This window comes from Sinohyriopsis cumingii, chromosome 6, assembly GCF_028554795.1.
Source record: "Sinohyriopsis cumingii isolate HCF-2022 chromosome 6, ASM2855479v2, whole genome shotgun sequence".
Lineage (NCBI taxonomy): Eukaryota > Metazoa > Mollusca > Bivalvia > Unionida > Unionidae > Sinohyriopsis > Sinohyriopsis cumingii.
Genome location: NC_142966.1, coordinates 149,717,330 through 149,734,449, shown reverse-complemented (window position 1 = coordinate 149,734,449; position 17,120 = coordinate 149,717,330). Strand labels below are relative to the sequence as shown.

Sequence of the window (17,120 nt, the reverse complement as noted above, 5' to 3'; positions counted from 1 at the left end):
AACTACAATAGAAACATGCTGTATATACTTGCTTAAAAGTCAAGTCTCCCTGCTAACGATTCAGACCCAGATCCCTTGTCACATGTGTCAGTGGTCTGTTAGGAGTAATCATTAGAAAAAACAACAGGCCCTGGTCTGTTATCACATTATGTGCATTAAGTGACAGCAGTTTAGGGTCTATGTTGTTTGCTGTTAGACTAGTCTTGTAAGCGAGTGTATTATAAGTTTTAGACAACCAGTATCGATAAACAATTCTTTATTAAAGCAAATGTGTCTTGTGTCCCATTTTACTTGTGGTTAAGCTAGTAAATTTTATAAATCTTTAGCTATTTTGTTATTTGAAAAGCTATGGACCATTAGATTTTGGACATTATTGCCAATATTATTAGAAATAGGGAAATTAAAAATTTCATTCATATTTTTGACATTTAGTTATTAAAGAGTCAAAGCATGTTTCAGAAGCAGTAAAGATTCACATTATAATTGTACATAAAAAAAACTTGTCTGGTACATGTATATTTTTTCCAACAGGTATGTGGAGATACAGATGATATCTAAAACATTATGGGAGTACAGATCATCCACCTTCCAAGTGAGGTGCAGGCATACATTCTGAGCAAACTTGATGGTGTGTCGTCAGCCCTGGCAAAACGAGTGTGTCGCACATGGTATGAGATTATCAGTGAGCTAGAAAGAGGACTGCATTACTGGTTCTGCCGATGTGTGAAGGAGATTAGTCGTTACTCTCTTATCGAAATAACCCAACTTGCACAGCTTTCCAGGCAAAGGGAGATAACCCTTGTAGAATACTCTCAGGAATGGACAGTCAACAAATGCAAAATTTTGCCTTGGAGTTTTTGGAGAGAGGTTTATGTAGAATTTTACAGGTGTGTCTATGAATTAACTCTGATTCTATACGTGTGTTTATGAATTAACTCCAATTTTTGCTTTGACATCACTCTTTGACAAAGATGGAATGTTGAATGGTGGAGAATGATAACATTTTGATACAGATATGAAATCAGATTGAGGTAGTCAGGGCTTCTAGTTAACAAAGCAAACAAGACCAGCTTCTCAAGGACATACAGAATTGTAACAATAGACATTCATGAGACTATTTTTGTCTCCCATATTATATGCTGAATTAATCAGCCTCTGTTATCCCTATTGTTTTAAAATGCAAGATATCTCAGCTGCCAGAACCAGTAAATTGTGTCTGTGACATGATTTAAAATACTGTGTTACCTTGTCATCCTGATACAGGTGAGAAATGTGTCACTTATTGTTAGTCATTGGTTTAGGCATTATTGTAGGGTGTTAGTCATTGATTTAGGCATATATTAGCAACTTGTGCATACAAATTGTGTTCATTTGCAGTTAGTCTGTCTATTGCCACTAGCATTTAAAGAATTACTGCTAACATAATGAAAAATGAACATGTACTTGGCCTCAAAGTTTTAGAGTCATTGACACAAAGTGCTGGCAACTGAAAATGTAAACTGTTAACCCTGGTGGGTGGCAGATTTCAGGAAGTACACTAGTCTCTCTTGTATCAGCTGGGACTGATTAGTCAGGCTGAATATAGCCAGCTGGGACTGATAGCCAGCCTGAATAACTAACTGGGACTGATTAGCCAGGCTGAATATAACCAGCTGGGACTGATTAGCCAGGCTGAATAACTGACTGGGACTGATTAGCCAGGCTGAATAGCCAGCTGGGACTGATTAGCCAACAAAATATATCACATTGTACTTCCTGATGATGCAGAAGACTGCTGCAACCACAGGTACTTATGTTTGAGCCATTTAAAATCTGGCCCCTTGCTGATTCTCTGCTTATTTTATTTACTCCATCACCACCTTCATTTGCTGGTTAAATATCTCTGCAATATGAGACATTCCAGATTTCTTCCTCTTGTACAAGTTAGTGAGAGATGCTACCAGGATTTTATCTTACAGGTGACTTCACCTATGGTACCGAAAGAAGTGGGGTAGTAGGTAAGAAGAAGCGGGAGGAGGAAACAGTCATACTTCAGTATTTACCTAACACTTCAGTATATGTCTCTCTTTCTTCCAGCTATACTTTCTTTAGAACTCTACTGAAACCAAAATCTTTAAAAGATGTCACCTAGTTGTATAAGTATTAATCTGTTAATTATTTCTGAGCATACTCTGTTCCTTATCTGTGTATGAATATTTTTCTTTGCTTCTTTCTGAAGGGGCATATCCCTTGCTTTCTCAGCTCGAAGATGTTGGGGAACTGATCTTTGTGGCTGTTGTTTACAATTTTCCAGAGCTTATTTATTCAGTTTATCTTAACCCTGATATGGATATATGGTTTTTGTAGCATATGATCTGCAGGGCTAAAGTGATTGGTAAAAAAAATGAAAATTGCATTCTGCTTTTAAATTAGCTGTATTTTAAATATGCTCAGTATTCTGCCCTTTCTACATTTAACTTTGAAATACCACTGCAAGGGAGATTGGCCATCATGCTGTCTCTTTTTGTCCCCCCAACATGTACATCTAACTTGTAATTATAACCATTTTCAGTCTCAAAATCACTCAGTGGTATCTCCATTAACAATGTCCTGACTCCAATAATCCAGTTTACTTCATAACTTAAACAATTGTTGTCATCTTCACTATCACTAGTCAGTGTTTGAGAATGAGAAAATAATGAACCACACCTAGAATCAGACATTTTGGGTTTTCTAGGTAGCCCCTCGGATGCAGGTTTGAACCCAGCCGAGTCATACCAAAGACTTACAAGAATGGTACTAACAACTGTCTCGCTTGACACTCAGTATTAAGAGGTTAGTGTTAGAACTAGTCAGCCTGGTGTCAGGATAATGTGACTGGGTGGGACATCATGCTACATGTCTGTGGCATGATGCCCAGTGCTAGACATCACTATAAATTGCCACACTGCAGACATCGTAGCGATATGACTGAAAAATTGTTAAAGCTATGTTAAAAATCCAAATCACACACACACACACATTTGCCAGGTAGTCCTTATATTAAACGTGCATTTGTAAAACATCCTTTATGGTAGGTTCAAACTATGCTATAATGCTTTATTCCAGGGCACAATGTGCCAGTCAAATTTAGTTTAAGAACCATTCATGTCATGTTTACAGAACCCAGATGTATAAACAGTTGCCTACCTGAAAAATACTTTGTGACAAGAACAGTTGAATAAAAATTGTATACTTTGCTCTGTTCATTTCCATGTGTGGGAGTTGTCGCACATCATTGTTCTCCAGGTGTGCATATTCATACAAATTGTGTACAATTCACATGTTTGCAACCCTGACAACATCTTTGTCTAGGCAGTACATATCAATGACTTTTGTGCAGCGTTTCTCTGTTGCTTTGCTAGTACTTCATGTTTGTCATGCAGGGAATCAGCTACAATAATTCCTGATTGGTAGTTACTATTTTACTAGAACTGGAACAAGCAATAATCACCAATGAGATTAGAGTGTAACAAATTTCACTGTGTGACACATCGGTAGTGTAGCTTTCAAATTGACCGAAATAGATCAGATAAACTTGAACTTAATTTTTTTTGCATAAAAGTGGTTATTAAATGATGAGTAAAGTTATTCATTATACATGTGGAACAAATTTGGAACATTTCCTATATGCTGAAAATGCTGCTGGGCTAAGATAATTAGCATCAAAGAATGTGTGTGTGCAGATTATGAACCATGACACTTTGTTTTTTAATTTGCAGGTGGTGAGAGAGTATTCCACAATATTCTTTTTTGTTTTTCTGATTATAATAATGAGTCCCTAGGAATGCAAATGCCGTTTCAGATGAATTCTGTATGTAAAGAATAACAAGGCAAACTAATAATAATTATTCATGACTAATGCAGACTGAAATAACTTAGTATCATTTTGTATCAATTCTCCATCACTTATATCAATATGTGTATCATTACAGCAAAAGTATCAATGCATCAATATATGGATGAATCATTTCACCCCTAATGGATAATGCAGCTATTTATATTATTATTATTATTATTATTATTATTACTATTATTATTATTATTATTATCTTTTGTTCAGGATTTCATAACATATTATTTCTTTACAGGGTTTTACCATCATTGAAAGTTATTGAGAAATGTATACCTCATTTCAATGAAGGCTTTTAAAGGCATTGATTTTTCACCTAGGTCATTGTCAGTCTTTGAATTTTAAAGATTGCTTAAAAATAAATTATGATGGAAAAGTTTGCTTTTGAGTCATTTATTTAATGTTATGCAAGGGTAGATAGTACAGTTTGATTTTACCATCGTATGCTAGCCATTACTAAAGTTAATGGAATTACATTTTTTTTCAATGAAAATTAAATGCAGTGAAGCAAATAAATTTGAGCATTGTGACCACTCTAGGGAAAACAACTATCATGTAAGTCAGGGGTTAGCTATATATTGCATTATCATCACTGAGAAGATGCAGATTTCATCACATGGTTTTAGTCCTTTGCCCTCGACCAGGAAGTAATTTAAGAAAATTCAGTTTCTTGTATGATTAATACCTATTCAGACATTCAATTCATCTTTGATAATTGTTTTAAAAGTTTGCTACCTTGACAAGAACACAAAATGGATATTGTGTGCTCATTTTAAGACCATTTTTCATTTGTTTCCTTTTTATATACCATTACTAAACTCTTGGTTGTAGATTGCCCCCACTCCTTTAAATGTGTATAAATCAAGATTTTCCCTCAGCTTTTGTTCTGTGTCTGTTCTGTGGATGTAATTTGTTTCTTCACCTAAAGAACTCGATTGCCTAGAAACATTTGGAAATCTATTGCATTGTTAAATATTTTTTGTGTCTATATACATGTAGGTATGCTTAAAATTTTAATATCTACAAGTTTTTGGCTAAGTGCAATGGTTGGAACTTCCAGGCTTGAAGTGTGTGACTTCCAGATTTTTAACCACTGAAGTCTAAGACCTTTAAACATGACACATTAATGGCACCCCAGGAAAAATTGAGTTCTTTTTCAGTAGTGATATTTTAGGGCAGTTTATTTTGAATAGCATTCTAATCATTGGTATTGGAATATCTAATGTAAATACGATCAGGGGTTGAACGGTTGTGGCTCATATCAAACAGTTACAATTAGTTTATATGATTGGTTTGGTTTGGTTTCGTGCTGAAGCAATTGAAGTAAAGTCCATTGGACAAGGATACATCACAATATCTGATCCAGGCTGGACTGATGCTAGGATTCTAACTCGCATCCTTTTGGTCAGGAGTCCGGCATGCTACCCAATGAGCTACTGCAGCTCCCTAGTCTGGATGAATTTGATAAATGATGTAATTATTTTAGTTCCTGCCCAGTGGTAATCTAAGTATTCATTCATTAAGCCATCATTTTTTATTCTTGCTAATCTTGCTTTATGACATCATTTCTAATTGCATTATTCTATGAGAAATGCAGACACCACTAAATGCCACTTATTTACTTATAGAAATAAGTATTATATGTATATTTTATTTCCATTCTAGATGTCAGTTTATCAGAACAGGTGAAGAGAAAAGAACACAACTTTTCTTTTTCTTCCTGCATGGTGAAGTCACTGCCTTACACTTTCAAGGTAACATATCTTTTGCAAAATTGTCATTTTCTATGGACTGAACATGAATAAAAAGATGATCATTTCAAAAATGAAAACATCCGTTGATGGCAAACATGTTTCTGTATTTTCTCACATGTATTGTTGTTTGTTGGGCCTTCATTTTTGTGTCAGTAGTGACCGTAAATTCATGAAAATGTATGTCTCCATACATGGTGAGATCAATACAGTGTCAGTGAGGCTGGATTTAAGGTCCTGCCTACATAACTGTGACAAGACCTAAGTATAACCTTTTTCTTGGTGACAGTGTTGTCATTATCCTCATAATTTCTAAAATTCTGGTTAAAGTTTGATGTTAACTTTCTTACAAATCAAATATAAAAAGGTTGGTTAACAGCATGAGTTACAGGTAAGATACTGCATTCGCATTCTGTGGAAGTCTTGTACACCTCTCCCTCAATAACTCGTGCATATCAGGGTCCAAAAACACAGACTGCACTGTAAGTGAGGGCGCAAGTTACCGAGAGGGCCTTCCAAACATTCGCTAGACAAAAGACATCCGGAGAACCGTGGGCTGTTTAATGACTGAATTCTCATTTTATAATCGTGTTGAGAATAATTGTCAATAAAGCACTTTTTCTGAGAAAGTTGTTCGTTATTCTGTATAAATCACATTTATTTTTAAAATGTTCAACATCTGAAAGATTGATAACATGATTCCAACTGGTTTCAACAACCAACATGGTACCCAAAAACGATCATGTATTATGGGGGGCGCTTACCAGATAATATGTACTTTTGAGAGAGTGACGTATGTAAGGTGAATTAGTTCGCATTTAAAACATGCACAATGGAGAGAATGTTGGCATACCTCTATGCTACATTAATGTAATATGGATGATATTTCTTTTGGATATTGTACTTTTGGAAATTTTACATGATTTAAGCACATGTTAACTAAAATGACTGCTCCCTTGTGTTAAAAAATCAGCCTGAATTAGTCTAAAGTACACTATACATAGCAGCTATTAAAATAGGGAAAATGAATTTTGCCAGACTAGACAATACCAGCTTCTGAAAGTGCAATGAATGAATTACCAAATATATAAAATGTAAAAAAAGTTATCGGCTCTTTTTTTATACAATTTACCTCTGAAGTTCAGGAAGTGAAAATGACCAAGTAGAGCTAGCACTTTTTTTGCAAGGTGCACATCTGAAGTAAGGCCAAGCTGTATACTCTATAACCCATATTACACACATCAATCATACACCAAAATAAAGGGAATTAAAGGTTCTTTGCATTATACCTAAGATATACAAGGTCTTTTTTAAATAGCCAGTATAACCAGTGAGGAAAGCCGGGGAAATTCTTTTTCTTTAAAATCCTAGTACTATGCAAAATGCAAAACTGTATAGCGCCACCTATGTCACGTCTTTTGGTTTTTGTTGGTTAGTCTGGTTCCTGGACTGGTATTTAATAGTTTTTGCGAAACAAGGAGTCTGTGAAGCAGGGAACCAGACAAACTGTTGATACACTACCAAACAAGATTCCTTTTTATCAAAAAAGCAACATTTTAGGAGACAAATGTCTTTGTCGATACTTGAGTTTTGAATTCATCACTTAGATAAAATATTGATGCCGTGATTTCATTGCAAGTGACACTGAAACTTCTTATCATCCTTGAGATTATCTCGATGTGCAAATTCAGGAATTCTCTGGAGCTCATTTTCTCTATAATGGGCCATATCTATGAAACAAAGCTCTTTTTTTTAATGAAGTACTCATTTTGCTTGGTTGCCATGCTGTCTTTAATCACAGTTATGATTGAGTAGGTTAATCTAAGGTAATTTAATTAGATTGTGTACACAATAACATTTACTATGGTGTTTGATTGATCAACCGAAACAATTTATGCAACATATGACCAGAGATGCAGGATCTTAAGCATGTAGGAAATGTATTCCTTTTAACTTTTTTGTTTATTCCACCTCCTTTATTTGATTCAAAAGACATAAATAATGTGATAATAGAAATGGAGGCCCGCTTTGTGTTTAGTGCAACAATACAACAAATGTTTACGCTAGTCCAATATCAAAACACAGTCGGCACCTAATTTGGTTCTCAGAGAAATGCTTGTGTACATAGCGGTTATGGTAGATCAACACATTTTATTTTTAATTACAAGAGGACACATTGCATTTATGATGATTATACTTAAAAGGAACTAAAAGATAAAAGTAAAACACAAATTTGAATTTATAAAAAATTGGTATTTAAGTATTATGGTACTGCCTCCACTAGGAGTAAGTGACATTTTCATTGATCAAAATTTCCTTGAGTATCGTTAATTACAGTGTACTGAGATTGTTGATTGGAAAGAAAATGTAACAGATTTTATGACTTCTTTTTAAAGTTTTTATTTCGTAATGTTAATTAAAATATCCAGGCCCTATCTACCGTTTTCCACAATAAAACGAGTAGTATATGTTTCCATTACCAATTTTGATCATGATTTTCTTCAAGTTCAACAAATAGGAATACATTTTTTTGGTATTTTCTGGTTTAAAAAATGGGATCCACACCTGACCCCATGTTATAAGTAGGTTTGCAAGTTATAAGGGCGCATGCTATCGAGGGAGTGGTGTATCAGACTCATAGACCTTCATTGTTTGTAACTGGGACATCGTTTTGATTATAAGTAGCAAGTAACTAATGGTCCACCTAAATTTTCACTTTGCTATCAGCAATAGATGTCAGTAGTAAAAATTTGGTACTAAGAAAACTTTGATCCTCCAGAGATCAGATTTTGAGCATGAAAATTTTTAAATGTTGCTGCTCTCTAATTATTAAAACTGTTTATACATATTGTAAGATTGTTGGATGTTATTAAAAAAATAGTTTTTAAAAGTTTTAACAATTTAGACTATTGTCATATAAATTACATTGGTTAATTTTTTGAAAGCAGGTTCTGATTTTTGAAGGTGTTTTTACTCTTTCAGATAATATGATATTCTCTGGTCATGCAAGTGGTAGTGTGATATGCTGGAAGAACCTGGAATCTCAGATGGAGTGTGATGTCATCATCAAACACCAGAGGCCTATTACCAGTATTACAGGACTAAACATGTGTAGGTATTTGGGTAACTCAGCAATGTGATTAACATGGCACAATGTATCAAACACCAGAGGCCTATTACCAGCATTACAGGACTAAACATGTGTAGGTATTGGGGTAACTCAACAATGTGATTAACATGGCACAATGTATCAAACACCAGAGGCCTATTACCAGCATTACAGGACTAAACATGTGTAGGTATTGGGTAACTCAACAATGTGATTAACATGGCACAATGTATCAAACACCAGAGGCCTATTACCAGCATTACAGGACTAAACATGTGTAGGTATTGGGTAAGTCATCAATGTGATTAACAAAGCACAATGTATCAAACACCAGAGGTCTATTACCAGCATTACAGGACTAAACATGTGTAGGTATTGGGTAACTCAACAATGTGATTAACATGGCACAATGTATCAAACACCAGAGGCCTATTACCAGCATTACAGGACTAAACATGTGTAGGTATTGGGGTAACTCAACAATGTGATTAACATGGCACAATGTATCAAACACCAGAGGCCTATTACCAGCATTACAGGACTAAACATGTGTAGGTATTGGGTAAGTCATCAATGTGATTAACAAAGCACAATGTATCAAACACCAGAGGTCTATTACCAGCATTACAGGACTAAACATGTGTAGGTATTGGGTAACTCAATAATGTGATTAACATGGCACAATGTATCAAACACCAGAGGCCTATTACCAGCATTACAGGACTAAACATGTGTAGGTATTGGGGTAACTCAACAATGTGATTAACATGGCACAATGTATCAAACACCAGAGGCCTAATACCAGCATTACAGGACTAAACATGTGTAGGTATTGGGTAACTCAACAATGTGATTAACATGGCACAATGTATCAAACACCAGAGGCCTATTACCAGCATTACAGGACTAAACATGTGTAGGTATTGGGGTAACTCAACAATGTGATTAACATGGCACAATGTATCAAACACCAGAGGCCTATTACCAGCATTACAGGACTAAACATGTGTAGGTATTGGGTAAGTCATCAATGTGATTAACATGGCACAATGTATCAAACACCAGAGGTCTATTACCAGCATTACAGGACTAAACATGTGTAGGTATTGGGTAACTCAACAATGTGATTAACATGGCACAATGTATCAAACACCAGAGGCCTATTACCAGCATTACAGGACTAAACATGTGTAGGTATTGGGGTAACTCAACAATGTGATTAACATGGCACAATGTATCAAACACCAGAGGCCTATTACCAGCATTACAGGACTAAACATGTGTAGGTATTGGGTAAGTCATCAATGTGATTAACAAAGCACAATGTATCAAACACCAGAGGTCTATTACCAGCATTACAGGACTAAACATGTGTAGGTATTGGGTAACTCAATAATGTGATTAACATGGCACAATGTATCAAACACCAGAGGCCTATTACCAGCATTACAGGACTAAACATGTGTAGGTATTGGGGTAACTCAACAATGTGATTAACATGGCACAATGTATCAAACACCAGAGGCCTAATACCAGCATTACAGGACTAAACATGTGTAGGTATTGGGGTAACTCAACAATGTGATTAACATGGCACAATGTATCAAACACCAGAGGCCTATTACCAGCATTACAGGACTAAACATGTGTAGGTATTGGGTAAGTCATCAATGTGATTAACAAAGCACAATGTATCAAACACCAGAGGTCTATTACCAGCATTACAGGACTAAACATGTGTAGGTATTGGGTAACTCAACAATGTGATTAACATGGCACAATGTATCAAACACCAGAGGCCTATTACCAGCATTACAGGACTAAACATGTGTAGGTATTGGGGTAACTCAACAATGTGATTAACATGGCACAATGTATCAAACACCAGAGGCCTATTACCAGCATTACAGGACTAAACATGTGTAGGTATTGGGTAAGTCATCAATGTGATTAACAAAGCACAATGTATCAAACACCAGAGGTCTATTACCAGCATTACAGGACTAAACATGTGTAGGTATTGGGTAACTCAATAATGTGATTAACATGGCACAATGTATCAAACACCAGAGGCCTATTACCAGCATTACAGGACTAAACATGTGTAGGTATTGGGGTAACTCAACAATGTGATTAACATGGCACAATGTATCAAACACCAGAGGCCTAATACCAGCATTACAGGACTAAACATGTGTAGGTATTGGGTAACTCAACAATGTGATTAACATGGCACAATGTATCAAACACCAGAGGCCTATTACCAGCATTACAGGACTAAACATGTGTAGGTATTGGGGTAACTCAACAATGTGATTAACATGGCACAATGTATCAAACACCAGAGGCCTATTACCAGCATTACAGGACTAAACATGTGTAGGTATTGGGTAAGTCATCAATGTGATTAACATGGCACAATGTATCAAACACCAGAGGTCTATTACCAGCATTACAGGACTAAACATGTGTAGGTATTGGGTAACTCAACAATGTGATTAACATGGCACAATGTATCAAACACCAGAGGCCTATTACCAGCATTACAGGACTAAACATGTGTAGGTATTGGGGTAACTCAACAATGTGATTAACATGGCACAATGTATCAAACACCAGAGGCCTATTACCAGCATAACAGGACTAAACATGTGTAGGTATTGGGTAAGTCATCAATGTGATTAACAAAGCACAATGTATCAAACACCAGAGGTCTATTACCAGCATTACAGGACTAAACATGTGTAGGTATTGGGTAACTCAATAATGTGATTAACATGGCACAATGTATCAAACACCAGAGGCCTATTACCAGCATTACAGGACTAAACATGTGTAGGTATTGGGGTAACTCAACAATGTGATTAACATGGCACAATGTATCAAACACCAGAGGCCTAATACCAGCATTACAGGACTAAACATGTGTAGGTATTGGGGTAACTCAACAATGTGATTAACATGGCACAATGTATCAAACACCAGAGGCCTATTACCAGCATTACAGGACTAAACATGTGTAGGTATTGGGGTAACTCAACAATGTGATTAACATGGCACAATGTATCAAACACCAGAGGCCTATTACCAGCATTACAGGACTAAACGTGTAGGTATTGGGTAAGTCATCAATGTGATTAACATGGCACAATGTATCAAACACCAGAGGTCTATTACCAGCATTACAGGACTAAACATGTGTAGGTATTGGGGTAACTCAACAATGTGATTAACATGGCACAATGTATCAAACACCAGAGGCCTATTACCAGCATTACAGGACTAAACATGTGTAGGTATTGGGGTAACTCAACAATGTGATTAACAAAGCACAATGTATCAAACACCAGAGGCCTATTACCAGCATTACAGGACTAAACATGTGTAGGTATTGGGTAACTCAACAATGTGATTAACATGGCACAATGTATCAAACACCAGAGGCCTATTACCAGCATTACAGGACTAAACATGTGTAGGTATTGGGTAACTCAACAATGTGATTAACATGGCACAATGTATCAAACACCAGAGGCCTATTACCAGCATTACAGGACTAAACAAGTGTAGGTATTGGGTAACTCAACAATATGATTAACAAAGCACAATGTATCAAACACCAGAGGCCTATTACCAGCATTACAGGACTAAACATGTGTAGATATTGGGTAACTCAACAATGTGATTAACATGGCACAATGTATCAAACACCAGAGGTCTATTACCAGCATTACAGGACTAAACATGTGTTGGTATTGGATAAGTCATCAGTATGATTAACATGGCACAGTGTATTGTCATTTCTTTCAGATCTTTGTAGTCCCTAGATTCACATCATGTGTTCCGAGATTAGAAATGGTACTTTGTGTCAAAGTGTTTTTTGATGTGAAAAGATGAACATGAAATTTTGTGAAAACAGATAAATTAACATAATTAAATTTCTTTTATTTTGATGGTGATATTTATCCTTATTGTGTGAGACCAAAAGAGCTTATGGTCTGGTCGATTGTGCATTGTCTGATTGATGTCCACCCGACTGTTAGCACAAGTCTATTATTACTACTTCCCCTGAACTAATAGAAGGATTGTGATGAATTTCACATTTCTCCTTAATGAAGATGGTACTGGTCGGACATCCCTAATGGCTATCTTGTTGCTATTCCTACTCAGTGGATGGTCATATTGACATGCATTTTACACTGAAAGACTTCTTATGATGTCTAGTTGATCCTAAATGAAGGTAGTGCCAGTCCAATGTCCAGTACTGCCACCATGGCAGCCGTCTTCAAAATCTTTGTTTGATTCTAATCTTGGAACAGATATGATGTGAATCTCTGGACTACATAGTAGCGAAGGGTTTTCACCAGAAGAGTTCTTGTGATGTTTAGTTTGTTAATATGAAAATGGTTCCACTTGGATGTACAAAATGGCCACCACAGGAACATTTTGAAAATCTTTTAAATAATTTTCTCGAATGAATGGTCATATCATTGGGTATTGACCAGTAGCCTTTTGATGGTGTCTAGGTTGTCCTACTTGAAAATGGTGCCAATCTTGTATTCAGTATGGCTGCTACATTGGCTGATTTTAAAATATTGTTGCTTAGGAATATCATAGATGGTTTCAGTATGCCACATTTTAAAAGAAGAAATGTGTTTTAGGCAGATTTTCTTGAAATTCTTTTCTTAGATCATCAGTCCCTTCAATAGACTATTGTTTTCACAAGTAATCTCGCCAGAAACTAAGTTACACAGCTGGAAAAAATATTGTATATGTAGTAAGAGAATGGAAGTTTTACTTCTTTATTCCAGCTTTTCATAGGGAAATAGCTGATGAAACGCAGTGATAAATAGCCACTGAAGACTTAATGTGTTTATATTGAGGTACTGTTGTTTACTTTTAGTGATGAAATACAAAACCAAAGATATTATAAGGCGGCACGTGAGCAGATGTCTTAATATACCAGTAATACTGCAATGCAAAACATTTTAGCAACAACATTTAGAATGGCTTGAAAACCCTTGTTTTTGAGAGAATTTCATTGTATGTATTGGAACAATATTAGGAATTGTTCTTGTGTATTAATCCATGGAGACAATGAAAAAAAGGCTTAGGTGACCTAGGGACAAAAATATTGTTACAGCAGTCATATATTCTGATATAAATTGGTTTTTAACAGGAATCTGAGCACATTGTTTGGGTTTATGATGCCTATGAAATGGAAGCTATCTGCCTTGCTCCAGGACACACTGAAGCAGCCATCCATGTCACATATTGGTGGGTATTGAACCTGCGACCGTTGGATTATGGATTACAAGTTTAAAGCTGTACCAACTGAGCTACCATGGCTTCTAGCAATATTTTGTGAACAAGCATGAGCTGTGAGGAGTCTACTCTATTCACTCAATAAATAGAATGAACAGCATAGACCCTGTTCTTGTGACTGTGATTGTGGCTGCTGATTGAAGTCCACATTATACACAGTATGGCACATGCTTGAACACAATAAAATATGGTAGTACAGTGTTAAAATTGTCTCGTTTCAGATGACAATGTCGATGATATTATGTGTGGAAAGCATCTGAATATGATAATTTCTGCCTCTATTGATAGTAAACTCATCTGTCATCACCTGGTTACTGATAGTAAAGATGATGATGAAGAAGAGGAGGAGGAGGAGAGGGAAGATAACATTGAGATTCAGCATTTTAATAAACGAGTTAATGTTGTAAGGTAATTTTCGGTCATTATATTTTGCCTAAGGTTGAAAATTTCACTTGATAATTCTTTTTGGCTTTTGATATTGCTGTCAGTAGTAACTTAAAGATGGAAACATAATGAAAACAAGACACATTCCAGAAAGAAATTAGTATTGAGGCAATTTTGGATCAAGATTGTATAGAAATATAAGTCAGGAACATCAACAGTACATTTATGTACAGAGTGGTACCATTTTGTTTGTAATTATCATCTTTTTGTCTTCTTAGCATTACATGGGTATATGAATATGAGGAAGATAATGCAAGTCTTAATGCATTACATGGGTATATGAATATGAAGAAGATAATGCAAGTCTTAATGCATTACATGGGTATATGAATATGAGGAAGATAATGCAAGTCTTAATGCATTGCATGGGTATATGAATATGAGGAAGATAATGCAAGTCTTAATGCATTGCATGGGTATATGAATATGAGGAAGATAATGCAAGTCTTAATGCATTACATGGGTATATGAATATGAGGAAGATAATGCAAGTCTTAATGCATTACATGGGTATATGAATATGAGGAAGATAATGCAAGTCTTAATGCATTGCATGGGTATATGAATATGAGGAAGATAATGCAAGTCTTAATGCATTACATGGGTATATGAATATGAGGAAGATAATGCAAGTCTTAATGCATTACAAAAATGTACATTCTTCTGATTTTTAAAACTGGAGGTTGCCAGCAAGGTGATCCAGTTTTACCCAATTTGTTTCTTTGTGCTGAAAGTTTTGGAAAACTGCTTGAAAAAATAAAAGTATAAAAGTAGAAAGAATTTTAAAGTAAGTTAGTATGTTGTTGATATGAAAATACTTTCAGATGGATCAGAAAAATCACAAAATGTATGTTTTGAAAATATTTGGTTGATTTTGTTGAAGTTCTGGCTAAAAAATGAATGCTCACAAGTTAAAACAATATGGATAGGGTCATTATCAACATCAGATATGAAATTACTGGAAAATTTAACGCTAGAATGGTAGAAAGGACCCTTTAGAATTATGTGAGTGTTTTTCACGAATCTAACATTGCTTGGTAAAATAATAGCAATAAAATCTGTAGGTCTTTGTAAATTTTCTCATTTATTTATTTCTTTACTTAATCTGTCATTACATTTACTGGTTTGTTTATCTTTTTGCCTAATCCACCATTAAATTTACTTTTATTTATCTCTTTACCTAATTTACCATTTCGTTTACTAATTTATTTTCCAGTCCACTATTACATTTCAGAGAGAATAAAATAAAGCAAAATCATTTAAAATATATATGCAGAGAATGATTACAACTGTTTAATCCGAGATTTTATAAAATAGTTTGTGATGGAGGACTAAAAGGCATAGAAATGGAACCATGTTATGGATTTGGATGTTTCAGAATTATTATTTTGAATACAAAAATTTATTTCACAGGTTAGCCATGCCCAAAAAATCCATTGGAAGAGGTTTTGTAATCCATGTCCAGTTTTATAGAAAAAGTTGAAATTGATTCCACAAGTGAAATTTTATTTTGTCCACTATCACTACAAGCAAAATACATACATAAAGAGAATATTTTTTAATAATTGGTACTTTGTGTTCAGATATTTAAAAAATTGAATTAATGAGTTTTTGTCCTTTAGTAGCCTGAAAAAAATATATGTGAATGGAACTGTTATAGATTTATTTACTCTTTTAGGAGAATACTGGACAACTGAAAACAAGTAGTCAGTTGAAATAAGCAAATATTATTCATTGATGTGGGGTATTTATTTTCATCACGCATCTCCAGCACATTGGAATTCTTTAAAAAAAATATAGATATAAAACTTTTTTCCCCCAAAATTTGCATCATATTTTAGTTCAAAAAATTCATCTAAATAGGTAAAATTTATTCAGACAAGTGTAACTACAAACAAAGGAATCTGAATTTACTAAAATATATTTAAAGAATCCTATCCTTATGAGCAGTGAGTTATACTGTTACTATCGAACTCTGGATTGCAAAATATTTTAGTTCTAAAAATAAATGTAGTCAAAATATTTAAGAATCAGATCATTTGTTGCCACCTTAAGGATGAAACAGGATTCTTGCTGGCTACAATAAGCAGTAAATGAGGCAGTGAAATATTTTCTCATAAGATGGCCCCACTTTACAGTTATTTCCATATCAGTTTGGTATCCCAGGCTTCAGATTAAAGTATTATTTAGATGTAAATGTGATTACAGTGCAGAAACTAGTGAATCCTAAAGTTCTGCATGCGATCTCACTGTCTGTCTTTCTCTCTCTCTCTCTCTCTCTCTCTGTCTTTCTCTCTCTCTCTCTCTCTCTCTTTGTGCCTATCTCTCATTACACCTCAGACAATAGTATTTATATCTGAGGTCATAGACTTAATAGACAACCCAGAAAATAACTATCACTGGATTTGTTGCTGTTGAAACTGCTATACTTATTCATTGTACCACTCTGTTACATATATATGTAAAGCAACCATCCTAGTGTGTCATGTTGGGTTTCTTATGCTGTCACTGTGGTAGGTGTGGGGTGGGGTGCTTCCAATATTTTATTTAAATTATTATAGAAGTCCCACCCTGTCTCGATTTTGGTTGGAAGTTAAATTAGTGAAAGATAGATGTATAG

The 17,120-nt window shown here is 35.1% G+C and overlaps 1 protein-coding gene across 3 annotated transcripts in view; it reads left to right on the top strand.

Moving 5' to 3' along the window:
* Window positions 1–17,120, top strand: part of LOC149798251 (uncharacterized) — a 42,535-nt gene that overhangs the window by 9,323 nt on the left and 16,092 nt on the right. For all 3 annotated transcript variants that reach the window (XM_089963381.1, XM_089963380.1, XM_089963382.1), the window contains exons 2-5: window positions 532–887; window positions 5,537–5,625; window positions 8,605–8,733; window positions 14,278–14,464. In XM_089963381.1, the coding sequence (XP_089819507.1) occupies window positions 565–887; window positions 5,537–5,625; window positions 8,605–8,733; window positions 14,278–14,464 (728 nt within the window). In that variant the 5' untranslated portion in view covers window positions 532–564. The remainder of the gene's footprint in view (window positions 1–531; window positions 888–5,536; window positions 5,626–8,604; window positions 8,734–14,277; window positions 14,465–17,120) is intronic.